At 44.7% G+C, this 21,505-nt stretch overlaps 1 protein-coding gene across 1 annotated transcript in view; it reads left to right on the forward strand.

Moving 5' to 3' along the window:
• Positions 1-21,505, forward strand: part of TARS2 (threonyl-tRNA synthetase 2, mitochondrial) — a gene marked incomplete at its 5' end in the record, with an annotated part of 94,938 nt that overhangs the window by 62,192 nt on the left and 11,241 nt on the right. The window contains 5 exons of the mRNA XM_082274887.1: positions 1,721-1,883; positions 2,631-2,768; positions 5,308-5,385; positions 12,984-13,084; positions 20,882-20,986. Coding sequence (XP_082131013.1) covers positions 1,721-1,883; positions 2,631-2,768; positions 5,308-5,385; positions 12,984-13,084; positions 20,882-20,986 — 585 coding nt within the window. The remainder of the gene's footprint in view (positions 1-1,720; positions 1,884-2,630; positions 2,769-5,307; positions 5,386-12,983; positions 13,085-20,881; positions 20,987-21,505) is intronic.

Here is a 21,505-nt window from a genome sequence, read left to right on the forward strand (position 1 = left end):
AGAAAGTGCTGAATACAGTATATTTACTCTAACTGAAACACAGGATATAGCTTTAAAATTCTTGTCAATTTCTGAAAACGCACTTTAGTTTTAATTTGCAAGTTCTGAAAACACACTTTAGTTATAATTTACTTTATTAAAAAAAAAAAAAAAAAAAATGGAAAAAATAGGGGATGCTATGACTGTTTGGGGGTCAGTATTTTTTTTTTTTAATATAAGGCTGATTTTTTTCATTTATACAGAACTACATATATTTATGGTAAACAACCTTTAAACTGCTTTCGAAGTAGGAATCTATAAAAGGCATTCTGTTGGCAACGTGGTTCATCAATGCTTATACTTTCTATGATTTTTTTTTTCTTCCATGACAAAGATTATCCAGAACACTCTGAGTTAGCTGTAAAACGAGGGGGATATTAATCTGGTACTGTCGGTTCTTCAAAAACTGCCCTTTGAAAACATTTGTGAACTTCCTCTGCTTACCTTGTCACAGAAAGTGGTTTTCTTGGTAGCGATTACTTCTGCATGAAGGGTCTCTGAGCTGGCTGCTTTGTCCTGTCAGTCGCCTTACCTGGTGGTTCACAGGGACAAAGTGGTGCTTTTTCCCGGTCAGTCGTTCCTTCCTAAGGTAGTTTTGGGGTTCTACTTGAATGAGGACTTTGTGTTGCCTTCATTATGTCCTAAGCCAAAGCATCCAAAAGAGGTTGCTTTGCATTCTTTGGATGTGGTCCGGGCCATCACGGTGTACTCGATGGCGACTGAGCTTATTCGGAAATCGGATTCCTTGTTTATTCTTGCGGATGGTCCTCGTATGGGGCAGGCTGCATCTGCTGCGACCATTTCCAGATGGATCAGGCAAACTGTGGTGCAGGCCTATTTAATCAAGCGTCAGCTTCCTCCTTTCCCTGTTGCGCATTCCACAAGGGCGCTTAGTGTCTCCTGGGCCTTCCGTCATCAGGCATCAGTGGTCCAGGATTGCAAAGCGGCCACTTGGGTGTCTATACACACATTCACCAAGTTCTACAAGGTGGATATTTTTGTATCTGCAGATGATTCCTTTGGCCGCAATGTTTTGCAGGCTGCTGTGGAAGAGACTTCTGCCTCCGTGAGGGTGTTTTTTCTGGTAAGGTGAGCTCCAGTTGTTCCTGGTTGAGCTCCTGGTTGGCTAAGTTTAGCCCTTTTTTGAGAATTTTGTTTATTGCTGTGTTTTCTCACCCCTCATGCTGATACTGCTTTGGGATTTCCCATCTGTCAAATGAAGATATGAAGCTATGTCCGTCAATGAACGAAAGAGAAAACTGGATTTTTGTCATACCGTAAAATCCTTTTCTCTGATGTTCATTGATGGACACAGCACCCACCCCTCTGTGGAGTTGGGTTATGTATTCTTCTGACACTGCTTGTTACAAAACTGAGACACCACCTGGGACTGCCCAATAGGCGTAGTTAAGCTTTGTTAGCCCTTTTCCGCCTAGTGTCCTACTCCTAGGAAGAGCAGCATAACCCATCTGTCAATGAACATCAGAGAAAAGGATTTCACGGTAAGACAAAAATCCATTTTTTTTTCTTTGACCCTTTTAATCTCACAAGCCTGTTTTCATATGGAACAATGCATGTAAATGTTTTACTTTTCTTGTGGTGGTGGTGTTTTTTTAAAATCTGCATTGCTACTACTTTGCAGGAACAGTTTATTGATCACTTGGTTTTCGTTACTTTCTAGCTTGGTGTTTGATCACCGACCTCGTTCATGGCGAGAACTTCCGCTAAGGTTGGCTGATTTTGGGGTGCTGCACAGGAATGAACTCTCGGGGGCGCTATCAGGGCTCACCCGTGTCCGTCGCTTCCAGCAAGATGATGCCCACATATTTTGTTCCTTGGATCAGGTGAACGCAACTTAGATTTGATAACCTTTTGTTTTTACTCTACATCACTTGGTCCTTTTGTGTCGCCCACCACCTTAGGGATTTGATCAGAGTGCCTTAACAAATAATAGCTAATCAAATTTAAATAAGTTCACGTTTCAAAAAAATAAATAAAAATAATAAATGCACATATTTTTGCAAGGAAAATGTGTTTTTATTTAATTTTTCCTGTAGGAGCCTGGAAAGCATTCCACACATGATCAGTGAATTGGGGGTGCAATGTCAGGCTTCTGCAGACAAGCTGTGCAACTTTCTGCTTGTACCATCATACGGGTCCTCTGTTTACAAGATGCAGGATTTGTGAATGAACTACAAGAGTGCTCATCAGTTCCCTCGTAGTTCATTCAGAACTACAAGCTGTCAGCCACGGTGTCTGACGGTAGTTGTAGTTCGTTCATTTCACAGGAAGCTGTCACAAAAGGGGAGGATTGGGGGAACTGGCGGCAGAAACTGGAACATTTTCCACCCTAAATATGGTGAACTTGCACACAGCTGAACAAAATAAGCTGAATTCTAGGCTGCAGCACCGTTGTTAAAGCTCACTGCAACTTGCTTTTTAAACTCGTGGAGTTGAGACCCAATCTGCAAGTGCATTGAAATGGCACAATCATCAATTAAATATCTGAGCTCTGAGGGTTTATTACCAATTGAATGTGGTTTGGACTGCAGGCTATATAATAAACACTTTTTTTTCTTTCAATTTTGCAGCTGGAATCTGAAATTAATGGCTGTCTGGATTTCCTTCGTGCAGTGTATGCAATATTTGGATTTACATTTAAATTGTTCCTCTCCACACGTCCTGAGCAGTACATGGGGGAACTGGAGGTCTGGCAGAGGGCTGAAAAGGTAAGTCTTTAATGAGATCTTCCATTCGCTACATTTGACAGGTATTATGTTTGGTGCAGTGTGTAAAGCCAAAGGTTTATTTTTACAAAAAAAAAAAAAGCTACTGAAAATGATCAGCTCATGTGGCAGCCCCTCTCATAATTTCAAGTTGAAGACGAATTGAAGCAAGCTGGCTGATCTGTATGTATCATAGGCAATGCTGGAAAATGATCCTTTGCCCCCTACAGTATGGCACACTGTGTGCTAACCTGGGGATACTATGTTTTGAAATTCGATTTAAGCCGGCCATAGATGGAGCGAACCTCCTTAACCTCCTTAACCTGGTTAAGCAGGGACCAGCCGAGATTTGATTCACTTATGGGCAGCCTTGTTTTACTTAAGTGGATCCATCAATTGACTTCAGTAAAACCAGCCTGTCAGATTTCTTCCATGTGACTCCTGCTGGTGGCTATAGTTGCCAGCAGTAATCATGTTCTGCTGGTAGGGAAGGCTCACCGCTGGCAGAAAGCAATAGCGCTTCCTCCATCAACACTGAATGTGTTAATGGAAGAATCAAGAAGTTTTTTTCTTCCTGCAGCTTTTGGTTGCAGGAAAGAAATTGCATCATCTATTGGCTTGCTGAACTCTCACTTTCTATCCTTAAGACCCCTGTGACTGGGACAGAAACAAACAATCAAACATCTTTCAGTCATCACCAAGAGTGGAGAAATTTCCCAAAGGAAGCACAGTCCACAATGGAACTCATCAGAATTACAAAGGTTGAAAAAAAAAAAGACACAAGTCCATCTAGTTCAGTCAATAGAAAAAATCACTAGTAGAGAGGTTCAACCCCCCCCCCCCCTATTTTTTTCAGAACCAAGAATCATGTATATTGTGATGTATAGTGTGATGTACACTGCTCAAAAAAAATTAAAGGAACACTTTTTAATAAGAGTATTGCCTCAAGTCATTCTCCTGGGATATTGATCTGTCAGTTAAGTAGCAGAAGGAGTTGTTAATCAGTTTCAGCTGCTTTGGTGTTAATAAAATGAACAGGGGCACTAGATGGGCAACAATGAGACAACCTCCAAAACAGGAATAGATTTAGAGGTGGGGGACACAAACTTTTTTTCCCTACTCCTCTTCTTTTACTAGTTTTGTATTAGGCTAGGGTCAGTGTCACTACTGGTAGCACGAGGCAATACCTGGACCCTATAAAGGTTGCACAGGTATTCCAACTTCTCCATGATGATCCATTGGCAGAAGGTTTGCAGTCTCAAGAGCATGGAGGAGATTTAAGAGAGCTGGACCGGGCCGTAGAAGGTCCTTAACCCATCAGCAGGACTGGCATCTGCTCCTTTGTGCATGGAGGAACAGGATGAGCACTGCCAGAGCCCTATAAAATGACCTCCAGTAGGCCCCTGATATGAATGTCTCTGACCAAACAATCAGAAACAGACTTCATGAGGGTGGCCTGAGGGCCCAACGTCCTCTAGTGGGCCCTGTGCTCACTGCCCGGCACCAGGGAGCTCGATTGGCATTTGCTATTGAACACCAGAATTGGCTTGTCCGCCACTGGCACCCTGTGTTTTTCACAGATGAGCAGGTTCACCCAGAGCACATGTGACAGACGTGAAAAGGTCTGCAAAATATTATGCTGCCTGTAACATTTTTCAGCATGACCGGTTTGGTGGTGGGTCAGTGATGGTCTGGGAAGGCATATCCATGGAGGGGCGCACAGACCTCTACAGGCTAGACAATGGCACCCTGACTGCCGTTAAGTATCGGGATGAAATCTTTGGACCCATTGTCAGACCCTACGCTGGTGCAGTGAGTCCTGGGTTCCTCCTGGTGTACTACAATGCCTGGCATCATGTGGAGAGTATGCATCTGGTTCCTGGAGGATGAAGGAACTGATGCCATTGAATGGGCCCCACGCTTGCCTGACCCAAATCCAACAGCACACCTCTGGGACATTGTTTTGGTCCATCTGACGCCACCAGGTTGCACCTCAGTCTGTTTAGAAGCTCAGTAATGCCCTGGTCCAGATCTGGGAGGAAATTCCCCAGGACACCATCCGCCGTCTCAAAAGGCGCATGCCCCGACATTGTCAGGAATGCATACAAGCACACGAGGGCCATACAAACTACTGAGGACCATTCTGAGTTGCTGCAATGAAATTTCAGCAAAATGGACTAGCCTTCTGCATCGTTTTTTCACTTTGATTTTCGGGGTGTCTTTGAATTCGGCACCCTGTAGGTCGATACTTTTCATTGCCATCAAACGATGTGGCATCCTTTTGTTCCTAACACGTTACCCAGCCCATACCAGTATAGATCCTAACACATTACCCGGTCCATACCAGTATAGACCCTAACACATCACCCAGTCCATATCAATATAGATATCCAGCATCAGATTTTTCCCCATTGAGATCTGATGTGTTTTCAAAGTGTTCCTTTAATTTTTTTTTAAGCTGTATTAAACAAGAGCAGCTTTTCATTCATTGATGAATCTTATTTACTTTTACACTAATAAAAAAAATCTGGACTCATTTTAGGAACTGGAGAAAAGTCTGAACAGTTTTGGTCTTCCTTGGGAGCTGAATGCAGGAGATGGAGCATTTTATGGTCCAAAGGTAAGAATTTTCCTTACTCAGAGAGGACAGAAAATAGAAAGGGTGGCACATCAGAATGATGGGGCAGTTGTTAATGTTTACATTTTGCTTTCAACTTGCAGTGGAAAGGGACATGGATCTCAAAACTGATGTTGGACAAAATCTGTAGTCTTTTTATTTTAGAAAAGTATTTTACTGATTGTATTACTGCCTGAAAGCTGTCTTTATTTACACTGAGAGGAGAACCAGAACTGTGAGTCAGTCAAGATCTATTCCATCATACTGTATGTATAGGAACTTTCTTAAAGCCCAAGTTCAGCCAAAAGCAGAACAAACAAAAATCAGCACAAGATAAACCTAGTCAGTATGTTGTCCCTTGTGCAGATTCCTCTTATTCTGAGCTATTCTGCTAGAAAGCGGTCAAAGCCAGCAGCAATCCTAGGTGGTGGAGGCATTCCCTGCCCTGCATACATGTGGCTGTGGGACGAGGAATGCCTCCGCCACCTATGATTGGCTGTTGGCTTTGGCAGCTTCCCTACATGAGATCTCTAGAGAGTTTGGACTCTGAAGCTGCCTGAGCTCATCACTGATATTCCCCTTTGACATGGGTTCATACCATTACTGCAATTTTGAGATGGCACATGGTTGGAGGATACTTTCCACTATCAGGGTAAGTTAGAACGTGGGGCAAAACCTTATGGCTTTTTGCCTATAATTTTTATTTTTTTTTGTGTTTACCAGTTGTTGACAAAAAAGGACAGAAGGAAAGACAGTTCTATTACTAGATGTTAAAAAAAAAAACCAATAAAACACAGAGGCAGTAGCTATAGGTTAGGGGAAAATATTCATAAACTTTAAATAGTTGCTTAACCACCTAACCACTACTAGGTTTTTTTTATTTATTTAAATGTTTATTGGATTTTTGAAATACAAAACTGAAAGTAGAATGAACATAAACAGGTTAACCAAAGCAATGCAAACAGATGGACGGAAAACGTCCCAGGGAGATATACAATTATCCAATGATAGATAAGCACATATTGGACTACGGGAAGGGGAAGAGAAAAAAAAAAGAAAATTAAAGGAGGGGGGTAAGCCTGTAGTGGTCGACTTGGGGAAGAACACATAAGCTGTAGCATAAGTACCTGGAAAAAAAGAGAGTAAAACCATAGAAAGTACGGAATCTAAATGTTAACCATAATACTGACTGTCCAGACGAAGCTACGCTACTTTTAGCGAAACGCGTCGAAAACCAGCCCGGCGGTGCACACTCTACACTCTCCATAGTGGATGGCAGACCGCACTTGGAGGGCACAGCAGCCAGCAACACCACAAGCCTTCGAAAATGGAAGGGAGACGGCACAAGCAGCGCAGCAGTGAAGGAGCGGCTGACAGCTTTCCCCTCTGTGACTGCTAGGGGTGAAATAGTCGCACTAGCTATCAGGTAACTGGAACCGGGACTGCCGTTACGGGATCCACCGCCACACACAGTGCATAGCGCATACTCCTCATAAGGAACAAGTAAGTGGATCTCTATACCTACCCGTATACACCTGACGCAAGTCCCCTACAACCGGCAGTCACACTGCATTAGCACCGGAGATTTCTCCACAGCCGATTACCTGCATAAGCGCCCCAGACACATCCCATCTCCCCTCATCCATCCTCCGCAGCCACGGACATCCTGGTCCAAGAAACTTTCCAGCAGGACTGATTATACTTAATCTACACAGTAACCTGTTACATTATAAGTCTGTACATAAGATACAGCATTGCTATTTTTATGCCCAGTAACAGGAGATCACTACACTGGAAATATAGAGTCGGCTACACCCTGTATAACAACAAGACGATCTGCTAAAATACATTGACATTGTGTCACAAATGCACATTCTTGAATCATTCCTTCCTATTTTGACAGATTTGTCGTAAAAGAGTAGGAAAGTCCAAAACGTCCCTTTGTGGTCCCTAAGAGATCGCAATGAGGTACCCATTTAAAGAGTCCCTTTCCAGGTTGAATAAGGCAACCATGATTCCGGTAGAACAATCGCCCCCTTTTAAGGATCCTGCTGACAGAAAGGCGGAGGTTGTGGCCAGCAGTATGTTCACTGTGGCCGGCTCGACACTCAGACTGGTCTTCACCATTGCCCTGGTGTCACAAACTCTGACTGAGTGGGCTAAGCTTTTACGCCGTGACCTAGAGGGTGAGCAACTCCCCCCCCCCCTGCCTTTGCAGAGCTGGCAGACCAGTTTATCTGTGATACCTCTTTGGATGTGGCTCCCCTGATTTCTATACGGTCTGATTTGGCAGTGGTCTTTAGGGGGGTTTGTGGCTCAAATTTTGGTCTACGTACCAGACCTCCTTAAAAAAAAGCCTTGACTGATCTTCCTCTTCAAGGAAATCGCCTGTTTGGAGCTACCCTGGATGACATCATTACGAGTCTCACTGGGGAGAAGAGCACCTTTCTTCCACAGGCCAGTAAGGGTAAGGAACCTCGTTGGAGACAGGGCCCATCTTTCTCGGCTCACAGGAAGTTTTTTCCTTCCTCAGGGTAGGCTGACAAGGGTTCAAAGCCTTTCAGGGCCTCTTCAGGAGGATCCAAACGAACTTGGTCTGGCAACTCCAAAGCAGCGTTTTCCATACCCACAGACAAGGCTCCTTCTGCATGAAGGTGTGTCCCCACCCATGCCTGGGGTGAGGGGACGTCTTTGCTGCTTTCTGGACCCGTAGACCTCCTTGGTTCAGGACAAGTGGGTCCACAAAGTAATACAGTCTGGTTACAAAATCGAGTTTCGTTCTTACCCTCCGGAGAGGTTCTTTCCTTCAAATGTGCGTCTGTCCCTGGACCGATTGCAAGCCCTCTTCGGGGCAGTGCAAGACCTGTTAATTCAAGGGGTAATTGTTCCGGTTCCAACTCCGGAACGTTTTCAGGGGTTTTATTAAAACCTGTTCACGGTCCCAAAGAAAGAAGGCAAGGTGCATCCAATTCTGGATCTCAAGGCCCTGAATTGCTTTGTACGGGTACAGAAAATCAGAATCGCGTCTGTTCGCACAGTGGTGGCATCTTTGCATCAGGGGGATTTCCTTGCCTCTATCGATATCAAGGACACTTACTTACACATTCCAATATGTGTCTGTCACCAACGCTTCCTCCCCTTTGCCGTGGGAGAGGAGCATTATCAGTTTGTGGCGTTACCCTTTGCTCTCGCCTCTGCTCCTCGGTCTTCACAAAGGTGTTGGCTCCGTTGCTGGCCTTGTTACGTCAGTGAGGAATCTCAGTGCTGGGCTAGTTAGACTACCTTCTCTTGCGGAGCACTCTCTCCTACTTCTCTGATGGACAACGTGGACATCACTACAACTACTGAGGGAGTTTGGCTGGCTTCTGAATTTTCAGAAGTCTGCTCTGGTTCATCCACGAATCTGGACTATCTGGGCTTGACTCTGCTCTAGCCAGAGTATTCCTTCCTCTGGACAAACTCCAGAAGTTGCATGCTGCGATTCATCTCTTGCTGTCCAGCAGGTGGTCGTCCCTCCGGACTTGCATGAGGATGCTGGGCCTGATGGTTTCTCTACCTTTTGAGGCGGTCCTGTTTGCACAGTTCCATAAGAGGTCCCTGCAAAGGGAGATCTTGGCAAAATGGGACAAGTGTCTGAAGTCTCTGGACAATTGGATCCGGCTGAGCCAAAAAACAAACTGATCGCTCTCCAGCTCTTCACCAGGGCAAATCTTTTCTCCCCCTGTATTGGACAGTGGTCACCACGGATGTCAGTCTGTCCGGGTGGGCATCGGCACTCCGCTCAGGGAGTTTGGATACTGGAAGAGTCCAGACTCCCGATCAATGTCCTGGAACTCTGAGCGATCAGGCTGTGCCTGAATCACTGGACTGATCGCCTATGTCAATCACCTTGGTGGACTAAAGTGTATTGGCAGCTCTGGAGGTAGCCAGCATTCTTCGGTGGGCAGAACGTTTTGTTACAGCCCTCTCCGCCGTACACATTCCAGGGGTGGAAAATTGGCAGGCGGATTATCTTAGTCGGCAGGCGTTGGACCAAGGGGAGTGGTCCCTTCATCCGGAGGCGTTTCATCAGCTGTGTCTCCGGTGGGGCACCCCCGAGGTGGATCTGTTAGCGTCTTGGCTCAACAGGAAGGTGCACAGGTTTCTGGCACGGTCAAGGTATCTGCTAGCAGACGCCACAGATGTGCTGGTGACCCCCCTGGGGCCAGTATCGTCTGAGTTCTGCTTTCCCTCCTCAAGCTTCTATCGAAACTCTTGTGCAGGATAGAGGCAGAAGGAATTCTGGTCATTCTAGTGGCCCTGGATTTGCTTTGCCGGTCTTGGTACGCAAACCTAGTGTGCCTGGTCGTTGACTCCCCTTTAAGACTACCTCTCAGGGAGGATCTGCTTTCCCATGGGCCAATCTTCCTGCTTTAGTCACTGGCTTTGACGGCTTGGCTGTTGAAATCCAGGTGCGGAAGGATAGTTTGTCTGGGTCAGGGATTCCCCACACTACTGAAGGCTAGGAAGTCTACTTCTAGGAAGATCTACCATTGTAGGTAGAAAGCGTACATTTCGTGGTGTGAGTCACTCGGTGTGTTCACCCTCGCTCTTTTTTGGTGGCTTGGGTCTTGACCTTCCTTCAACGGGGGGTTGAGCAGAAATTGGCCTTGAATACCATTAAAGGTCAGGTGTTGGCCTTGGCGGTCTTCTTTCAACGATCCTTGGTTAGGCACTCCCTGGTGCATACTTTTATTCAGGGGGTTCGATATTTGACTCCACTGGTGCGGTCCCCACTACTGCATTGGGATCTCAACTTGGTGCTTTCAGCTCTACAGAAGCCTCCCTTTGAAAATATTCAGGAGATTCCCCTGCTTACCCTATCCCAGAAGGTGGCCTTTTTGGTGGCTATTACCTCTACGTGTAGGGTGTCGGAATTGGCGGTGTTGTCTTGTCATTCCCCTTATTTGGTGGTTCTTCGCCCCTGTCCGTCTGTCCCTTCCAAAGGTAATCTCTGATTTCCATCTGAATGAGAACCTTGTGTTGCCTTCTCTGTGTCCCGGGCCAAAACATTCTAAGGAAATTGCGTTGCATTCCCTGGCTGTGGTTTAGGCTATTCGGGTGTACCCGGCAGCTATGGAGTCTTTTAGGAAGTCAAACTCACTACTTGTGCTTACTGATGGGCCTCAAAAAGGACTATATTAGCTTCTTCTGCGGCCATTTCCCGATGGATCAGACAGACTGTAACTCAGGCGCTTAGCGCTTCTTGGGCCTTTCATCACCAGGTGTCAGTAACGCAGGTGTGCAAGGTGGCTACTTGGTCGTCGGTACACACTTTCATAAAATTTCATAAAATTTTATAAAGTGGATGTGTTGGCATCGGCAGATACCTCCTTTTGGCCGCAAGGTTTTGCTGTTTAGGGGGCTTGTTCCCTCTTTGGGGTGTAAAGCTTTAGTTGCTTTGGTTGAGCTCCTGTTACCTAGTTGGCTACGATTTTAGCCTTGAATTTTTTCTTGCTGTTCCCACCCCTCATTTTTTACGCTGCTTTGGGACGTCCCAATGGTCAAGAAGATCAGGAGCTCTGTCAGCCAATGAACGAAAGAGAAAATGGGATTTTTGACTTACCGTAAAATCCATTTCTCTGATGTTCATTGACTGACACAGCACCCACCCCTCTATAGAATTGTATTACTGCTTGTAACAAAACTGAGTACCTCTAGCAGAGCGGGGGAGTATACCTCCTGGGACTGCCCATAGGCGTAGCCAAGTTCTTTTTCTGCCTAATGTCCTACTCGTGTAGGGGCAGTATAACCCAAAGGTCAAGAAGATCAGGAGCAGTGTCCGTCAATGAACATCAGAGAGATGGTTTTTGCGTTCAGTCAAAAATCCAATTTTTAGGGTGAAGGGCCCTAAACACTGACACTTTGAGGTACGAGCAAGCAAATACGCTGACAGACTGATTGCTGGTGCAATGCTTTCCAAGCTCTTACCACAAAAAATATTAAATGCCCTTTTTATTTTTTCTATCTGCGAAAAACATGTACATTTTATCATTTTTTGTGAAAAGGTAAACTTATCCTTTAAACATTGTGGCAAGAGTAGGCATAGCCCTTGTATATTAATTGTATCTGTAGTCAAAACCTTTTTTCAGATTTGGATATCCTAGAGAAGCCGATATATCGAGGGACGACCTGCACTTTCCCCGATATATCGCAATCGGCCCCTGAGGTTCCCGATATTGCTGATATTTCGGGAAAGTGCTTGTACACTATTTTTCAATAAGTTAAAACTTGACTTCATCCACACACCTAAATACTTACAGCAGGAAAAATAATTATTTGATCCCCTGCAGATTTTGTATGTTTGCCTACTTACAAAGAAATGAAGGGTCTATAATTTGAAATGATAGAGACAGAATATCCACCAAAAACACATGATACAAATAAGAGATCGACTGATTATCGACAAAGCCGATATATTGAGGGCCGATCTGCACTTTCCCTGATATATCGCAATCGGCCCCTGAGGGTACCGATATTTCGGGAAAGTGCTTGTACCGGAGTGATGCCTGCAGCTAGAGGCATCACCCCAGTACCGGCATCCATAGCCAACGGTCGGCTGTCTTGTAATGACAACCGATGCGGCTGAGAAGCTGCTCGGCTGTCATTACAAGGAGCGGGAGGGGACGTCCGTTCCCCCCCTTCCTTACAAGGAGCGGGAGGAGACGTCCGTCCCCCCCCCCCCCCCTCCTTCCACGGCTTGCCCGGGTCTCTCGTCCCACCAGGAGACCCGGGCATCCTACCTGCGCAGCCTCCAAAGAGAGGACCCGATCAAAGCCGCATTCGGCTCTGATCAGGTCTCCATGTAAAAACCTGGAAGTGATGTCATAGGACATCACTTCCGGGTACTCGGCGCCAAATTTAAAAAAATGACCGCATTCAAAACGGCCAAACTTTTAGACCCCCAGATCCCTCCACAACAGTTCTTCTAAAAATAAAAAAATTTTAAATGTCTGAAAATATCGGCCGGTACCGTTATGCGATGACCAAAATATTGGTATCTGCAAAAACGATATCGGTCGATCACTAGTTAAAACCCCGTCACTTTGTTATATTTACTTTTTGCTGTCTGATTTCCTGCTTGGCAGATTCACTCTGTTTGTCCTTATGACCATTGTCCTCAAAACATAAAATGATGGAATATGCTAAAATGGTCAATATGGAAATCTTGACAGGGGAGCGATTTTTTTTTTTTTTTTTTTTTTTTTTTTTTTTTTATTTTTTTTTTTCCAGCTGCATTCATTAGCCACAGGCTCCTTTTACAGTTCTTTTGCATGTTGTTGGTACCGGGCAGATAATGATTACAGATGGGTTGCTGGATTTTTGATGGTGAGAAATGTCGTTTGTTTTTTTTATCAGAACTTCAATCTGAATGCATCTAGTACAGATGGTAGTACAATGTGGCCATATGTTTAAAGCTATGGTTGGTTCTACATTTTTGCCACCACGACAACTCTGAAGTTAAGTTGTTCAAAATGTTTGCTGTCACGAACTGCCAGTGGATCTTACACCATCCAAAATGTCCAGATTATTTGGATAACAAGTTTGTTTTCCCCCTGCAGATTGACATCCAGATTCAGGATGCCATGGGCCGCTACCATCAGTGTGCCACCATTCAACTTGACTTTCAGCTCCCCATCCGCTTCAACCTCACATACATAAGGTATGATCTCCTATCTAGCAAATTACTGAAAGCTGTGTCAAGCTGACAGGAAATTACATGTTTGTGTTTTGACGTGCGGAAACCATTTCTGTTGCCTCATCTGTGTTTAGCAACTGATGCCAAGTGCCCGAGGCTCTTCCCACAGATTGGCAAAGAAAGATGTCATTGGCACTAGACTTGTGAGAAATAGTGATAAAGAAGTACTTAATGCGGTACTAAACCAAACCAAAAATGTAATATATTGCAGCTTGCCAATCATTCGATATGGTGGGCTGCATCAGTTTTCCTTTTTAGGCTTTTTATCCGTCTGTTTTCACCTAGTGATCTGGCCAGTGACACACTTTCCTCTATTCGAGTGCCCCCACTCTGGATGCATGAGTACAAGGGACACAACAGACAGCAATGCATGAGTACAGGGGACACAACAGACAGCAATGCATGAGTACAGGGGGCACAACAGACAGCAATGCATGAGTACAGGGGGCACAACAGACAGCAATGCATGAGTACAGGGGGCACAACAGACAGCAATGCATGAGTACAGGGGGCACAACAGACAGCAATGCATGAGTACAGGGGACACAACAGACAGCAACTTTAAAGAGGAAGTAAACCCTCCTCTGCAACTTGTACCTATAGGTAAGCCTATGATAAGGCTTACCTATAGGTACTGTAAATATCTCCTAAACATGTACCATTTAGGAGATATTTACTTTGCATGCAGCCAGTGACATCACTGGCGCATGCGCTATGAAGGAACAGCCGCCCGTAACGTTCCTTCAGAGCCTTGTGTCGTGAATGTTTGCTCCTACGCGCATTCGCGGGATTGGCATCAGTGCGGCTCCAGCCAATCAGTTGGCCGGATGCCGCAAACCCGGAAGAAAGGCGACCGAACATGTCACCCGTGAGAGAGGTGAGCGGTCGGCACTGCGGGGGCTTCGTTCTAAGGTAAGTATTTCATAATGAGCTAGTATGCATCGCATTATGTGTTTGTCTTTCAGGTGTTTGTTTGTTTTTGTTTTTTTTTTAGTTTTTTGAGGTTTACAACCTCTAAGTCTGAGGGGAGGGTTAAATGTTTTAGCAGACTTAAATACACTAACAACACTTTGGCAAACTTTTTTTTTTTTTCATTTTGGCATAAAGGTTTTACATAAAAGCTAATCATTTTAGGTACCCCTGAGAAGTGGTAAACCGTATGTCTCAAGTCTGTAACTGATTAATTCTGCTGGAGCGCTTGTTCTTTTGAAAAACACTGGCAGGATCACCAGGTAAAAATAGAAGATAGAAATCCTTAAAAGAAAACGAATGCAGCCATCACATCTAAGATGGTAAGCTGCAATATATTAAATGCTTTCTTTTCGGTTTAATACTGCTTTAACCCGTGTCATTCTTCATGAAATCCTTAGTGTAGACGCACATAAAGTCTAATTCATATATGTTTTTACCAGAATATCTGTTACTAAAACTGTTCAGAGGAACATTTTAAAAAGTTTAGTCTTCCCTGTAAGTCTTTGGATGGGGTGTCAGGTTCAAAATAAAGTATCTTTAGCTCTGGTGGCAACTTCAAAATTTTGGATTTCCGATCACTTTCTATCCCGGTGGCCATTTTCACCAAAACAAATAGGGTGAATCTTCTCATAGGGGACCTAGCAATAACATACTAACAGGAGTTCAAATCCTTTCTTACTCAAGCCAAAATGTAACACATTTTTGTTCTGCAGCTCTTTGCACCCTTTTAAATGATAAGTTCGCATTTCATAACATTTTACATGTTCCACCCATATTCAGGGGGTAACATTTTAAGAATGCCCCCCCCCCCCAAATTCCCACTGTGACAGCAAACAGAGATGTTCTTCCCCGCATCGACTGCCACAGTTCAAAAAAGATCTGGTCGCGCGGGGCTCCGGCCACGTCTCCCATTCAGTGTGACTGGGAAAACTACAAGGTTTGGCAGCCTTAGCAGCTGTCCGCTTGTAGTTTTTAATGAACTACCACAATGCTATGTGCACTGTGGTAGTTCATGGAGTCTATAATAAACAAGCAAAAAATTGGGGGAGCAAACCCTGAACATGTATTTCAAAAGCTGGTGCAGCTATGGACCAAGCAACATGTATATTAAAAAAGAATAGCGCACACATGCAAAACAAATGACTATAAAATATGGAGACAATCCATAAATAAAAATGGGGATTTAGTCCCACCATATGGCCATATAGTGCTCAAGCCCACCACTACGTCAAAGTACCCCATTATCAGTGGGTCCTACACTATCCATAAAAAAGGGGTGAATCCAGCCTTTCTAACCCTTGGAGACAACACTCCTTGCTGGGATAGATGTGCTAATGCACTACAAGATAGTGGACACCGATAGAATACAGGTGTGTGTGGGGGATGGGATGCTCAACCTCAGAAGTCTGGTCAGACCGAATACATAATAAACAAGCAAAAAATTGGAGGAGCAAACCCTGAACATGTATATCTAAAGCCAGTGCAGCTATGGACCAAGCAACATGTATATTAAAAATGAATAGCGCACACATGCAAAAGAAATGACTATCAAATATTTACCCCTTTTTTATGGATAGTGTAGGACCCACTGATAATGGGGTACTTTGACGCAGTGGTGGGCTTGAGCACTATATGGCCATATGGTGGGACTAAATCCCCATTTTTATTTATGGATTGTCTCCATATTTGATAGTCCTTTCCTTTGCATGTGTGCGCTATTCTTTTTTAATATACATGTTGCTTGGTCCATAGCTGCACCGGCTTTAGATATACATGTTCAGGGCTTGCTCCCCCAATTTTTTGCTAGTTCATGGAGTCTACCTGTCAGAATGTATTGGCTTACTCATAAGAGGTAGGGGCTGACAGACAGATTTCCTCATCATTTGTGCAATGCTTTTACAGGCTCCTGCAACAAAGAATAAAGGCACATTTTTTTACCTGCAAAAAAAAGCGCATTTATTATTTATATTTTTTAAAGTGAACTTATCCTTTAAATCAAAACTGCACTAATAAAAAAAAAAAAAAAATTTATTACCCAGTTAAAGCAAAAATAAATTAGTAATACTTTTACCTTATTCACTTAGGCCTTAGGTGTGGGAAAGCCCTAGTTTAGGGGAAGGGGGTCATATAAAGTCTGGAAATAGAAATACAATATAACGTTCATATTTTAGAACATGTTACACCTGTATTTAGAGTGTAACATGTTCTAATTTAACCCCCCCCCCCTCCTTTTTAGTGTGAGAGCGGACAGGGGGTTTTCTCCACTGCCCCCACATTTTGAACAGGAATCCTATGACTAAAGACACAAGTTTGTCTGTCACCATAGCAGATGGACTTCTAGGGTGCTGATCAGCATGCTCGTAGTTCAGGAATCCTCAAACTATGGCCCTCCAGCTGTTGCGGAACTACACATCCCATGAGGCATTGTAAAACTCTGACATTCACAGACATGCAAGAAAGGAGAGAGCGGCGCCAGCTTAGTATAGTACAAGTTTATTTAACACTGTTAAAATTGGTGACTCACTGTCCGAGGTTGGGTGAGACCGGTACACAAAGACTGTTAGGGTCATCCATCTTCCTCTTCCAGGATAGTGGTCATAGGAGAAGGTGGTGAGGTTCCAGAGGTATAGCCGAGCCGCTGTGGGGCTGCTAGTTGTCACTGGCCGCGGCGGAGCATGCACAACAGGGCTCCGGCTGCCGACTTCTGATCCCTGATGACATCACTTCCTGGCAGGAGAAAAATAGGGGTTGCACGTGTTCGGAGCATCCGTGCTCCTTCGTCAGGCGATGGGAGTGTCTCAGGTGGGGCAGGGAATTTATACCCTGTTGCCCACCTGAGACACTCCCATCGCCTGATGAAGGAGCACGGATGCTCCGAACGCGTGTTCCCCCCCACGCAGCCCCATAACCCCCCCCCCCCCCCATCCACCCACATTCCTTGTACCATCTTGGGATATTAGAAGAGCGCCATGACACCCCCACTTACATTCACAGACATGACTAGGCATCATGGGAATTGTAGTTCCTGAACAACTGTAGGGCCATAGTTTGAAGACCCCTGTCGTAGTTCATTCACTGCTTGCAGCTCTGTAACTAAAAGCCCATTCGGGAGGAAAGGGCAACAGAGCTGTAGGCAGTATGTGCGTAATCTGTTGATCGCAGGTGCAATACTTTGCAGGCTTTTGTTTTTAAAAAAAAATATTAAATGCACATATTGCATTTATTATTTTTTAAAGGTGAGCTTAGCCTTTAAGTAAGGCTAAACCGTGCAGCATTTTGCTTTTACAGAAAGTCTCCTATGAGAATACAAGTTGTCCACAAGTTGGAAGGATAAGGATGACAGTCCCTGAAGAATGTTCCTACAAAACATGTCCACTCCTCTACTTTAATTCTGATCGGTTCCTTTTTATTGAATATAAAAATAAATAAAACCTATAGATTTTTGCAGTGGTATTAGGCTTCACCCATTAACCCTAGGTCTTGAAGTCCCTCTGATCATGTGTACAACAGAAGGGTAAAGCTAGAAGTAGTTAAGTTGAATTTTTCTATATGGGTATCAGTGTGTCTTCAACACTCAACCTGTTACAATATAGTGTAGAAACCATAATTCAGGCAACGTTTCCAATTGGTTGTAATGCATTAGTCACAAGATGGCATTTATATTAACGGATGTCCATATTAAGATGTAATCTTGTAGTATCTGGATATATACATTGCTGGTCTGATATCCGTGAAAACTACACATCCACGTGCCAGCTTCTTCTGTGCTTCATCAATACAATGGGTAAAACTAAAGGAATAAAAACATACTTCAGTACCAAATCTAGTCTAAAATAGGTCTTAAAGCGGGAGTAAAGTTAACTAAAAAAAAAAAAAAAAAAAACCTTCTCCCTGCACGGTAAAGTCATAATGTGCATACTAGCACATTATGAAAGACTTACATTGAAACAAGGCCCTCCAGCGGCGCCCTGTCACCGCTGACTGGGCTTCCATCTTCACTAGGTCTTCCAGGTTTGCGAGCTCCAGTCCTTTGAATGGCCGAACCGCGATGATGTCACTCCAATGCGCATGTTTATGGCACAGGACTCTGAAGGAACGGCACAGGCATGCCGTTCCTCAGAGCACATGCGCTGGGACGTCACCAGCTCAAGAGACACTGAATATCCCCTAAATAGTGCACGCTTTGGAGATATTCCTTGTACCTACGCTTTTATTATAAGCTTCCCTGTACGTAGAAGTGGCCAATGGGACTACTACAGGCCCGTACACACGATATGAAAATCAGAAGTAAAATTTCATCCGTCCGAACGATCTGGCGATTTTCGGATAGTTAGTATAGTGCTTTCGACAGCCGATTATGAATTTCCAGGTGACAAAAACTGGATGTGAAGGCTATAAAATTTTTATCGTACGTGAACACAACGTCCGATTTTTGTTAAATTAGTACAGTTTTAGTCCAAAAAAAAATCGTAAGAGCAAGACTAAGCATGCTCAGAAATGAAAGAACACATACAAAACAATTCAACACATGACATCACTTCTGGAGTAGAATTCTATTGTACGGGAATTTTCGTATGAAAGTAACCTCTTCACTTTCGATATGAGACTAGCATGCAACAAAAAAAGACGAAAGCTCGTCCGATAACAGATCGTGTGTACGAGGCTTACCTCTTTAAATGTATGAGGAAGGATTAACATAATTTCCCATCTAATAGAATTTATACAATGCCCTAAAGAGGCATTTTCCACCCTTTGTAAAAATGAATAACTGCTCCCGTATTGTAAAAAAAAAAAGTACATTTATAATTACCGTATTTATCGGCGTATAACATCCACCACCTTTTCCTCCTAAAAATGGAGGAAAAAGTAGCTGTGCGTGTTATACACCAATATAAAAAACATGTCCAGAAAGCAGCGCCGAGAGGTAGAAGGGGGCGGGCGGCGCAGAGGAGAAGGAAGGACGCGCTGTCATCGGAAGTCTCGCCTCCTATGCCGACGTCTATCATAGGCGCCAGGACTTCCGATGAGAGCGCGTCCTTCCTTCTCAGCGCCGCCCGCCCCCTTCTACCTCTCGGCGCTGCTTTATGGACGTTTTTAAAAGTGATGTGTATAGTGGCACTGGCGAGGGTGCAATTATGGGCACTGGCGAGGCAGCAGTTATGGGCACTGGCGAGGCAGCATGTATGGGCACTGGGGAGGCTGCATGTATGGGAACTGGGAGGCTGCATGTATGGGCGCTGGCGAGGCTGCAATTATGGGCACTGGCAAGGCTGCAATTATGGGCACTGGCGCTGGCGAGGCTGCAATTATGGGGACTGGCGCTGGCGAGGCTGCATGTATGGGCACTGGCGAGGCTGCATTTATTGGCACTACGCTGGCGAGGCTGCAATTATGGGCACTGGCTCTGGTGAGGCTGCATGTACGGGCACTGGCGAGGCTGCATTTATTGGCACTACGCTGGCGAGGCTGCAATTATGGGCACTGGCTCTGGTGAGGCTGCATGTACGGGCACTGGCGAGGCTGCATGTATGGGCACTGGCGCTGGGGTTGCTTCAATTATGGGCACTGGCGAGGCTGCAATTATGGGCACTGGCGAAGGTTGCATGTATGGGCACTGGGGAGGCTGCAATTATGGGCACTGGCGCTGGCAAGGCTGCAATTATTGGCGCTGGCAAGACTGCAATTATGGACACTGGCGCTGGCAAGGCTGCATGTATGGGCACTGGCGAGGCTGCTTGTATTGGCACTGCGCTGGCGAGGCTGCAATTATGGGCATTGGTGCTGGTGAGGCTGCATGTATGGGCACTGCACTGGCGAGGCTGCATTTGTGGGCACTGGTAAGACTACATTTAATTTTAAAAAAATGTTCAAAGCTGTTTATTTTAAATTTAGGTGCGTGTTATACGCCGATAAATACGGTATTTTGCATTGGAGCCTGCAGAGCATTGCAACAGGGATCAGTGCATCACAAGTGCAATGCAGAGGCTCCTCTGCCCCCCCAGGTCTTTACAGGAGTACAGATCTTTAGTTATTGTGCTGGAGGAAGTAAACAATGGGCTGAGTGTGGTGATATCCCTACACCTGTGCTCCGTTGTGCTGCATTGACAGATGGGACTTGTTGTCTTCCAATTACAGATCTAAAAGGAGAAGAACAAAAGTTACTGACTTGGTCGCAATACCACTCTGGATTTGCAAAGAAATTCTGAAAACGTAATGTTAGTATAGTAGTTTAGGACATGAGGCTATTTGCTCCCCCAGGAGATAGGGACAATGCATAGATTGGGTCTATGTACCTATGTAAAGTGCTGTCACCATATAGATAGTGGAGATAAAATAAATGCTGACCTTTTTGGATTGGTTCAGTCACATGAGCAAATACCTAGGCTCCGGGATTAGTCTGGTTTATCATATACTTCCATTACAAATGACCCCGAGCCTTGACATTTGCTCTTTTGTTTTGACTTAAGGCACCTATTTGGATTAGTTCACAGAAGGACATAATGTAAAAGTGTTTGCTCCCCTGTTTTTTTATGCATTTTTCATTTGAACTAATGTGGTTTTAAACACGTAAACAGACAATATCGTTGGTTCTATGTGTTAATATCGGTTAAGACTTGTGTATATTTTGGTTACCAAGAGAAGACGTGATTGCACAACTCTGCGGAATGTGTGATGAAAACAATGCCTTTCACTGGAAAGTTTTGTATTGACTGATCAGTAACCTAGGATAACAACCGTTGTTGTGAAATGAGATCTGCTAAGCTGAGCCCTTTCTGTTCCCCGATACAGTAAAGAGGATGGCATAGCGGAGAGACCAGTCATGATCCATCGTGCTATACTTGGCTCCGTAGAGAGGATGTTGGCTATTTTGGCAGAGAATTACGCTGGGAAGTGGTAAGAGAATAGCATGTGTACATCAGCTGATAAATGAGTCATTTCCATTAGCTGGGCAACTACTGATAGCAGTTTTTGCAAGCCATCAAAATGTCACTAGCAGCAGATAATCCCAATCTTTTGCCTGTGAGCTGCATCCTTCAACAGCCCCACATAAGACATGGAAGGTTACTGGAGCAGAGATATCACAATGTATAAGGCGGGCCATAGACTATGCGATTTTTTTTCTTTCCTGCAACCATGGATTGCTGGAATGAAAATCACTAGATTTCCACGATCATCAGTCAGTGTTGATGGGGAAATCCCTCCCATGGAGCTATTGTTTTCTCCTGGTGGGGGGGCTCGGAGCCATCCCTGCCCGGAGAACACAGTGATTACTGCTGGTGGCTATAGCCACTGGCAAAAATCAAATGTAAAAATCCAACATGCTGGTGGTTCCAAAGTCAATCAGTGGATCAGCTTGGATACAATCAGCCTGCCCATAGATCAGTGGTCCTCAACCCTGGCCCTCAGGGCCCA

The sequence above is a fragment of the Pelophylax lessonae genome, assembly GCF_965119305.1.
Source record: "Pelophylax lessonae genome assembly, chromosome: 13".
NCBI classification, from domain to species: domain Eukaryota; kingdom Metazoa; phylum Chordata; class Amphibia; order Anura; family Ranidae; genus Pelophylax; species Pelophylax lessonae.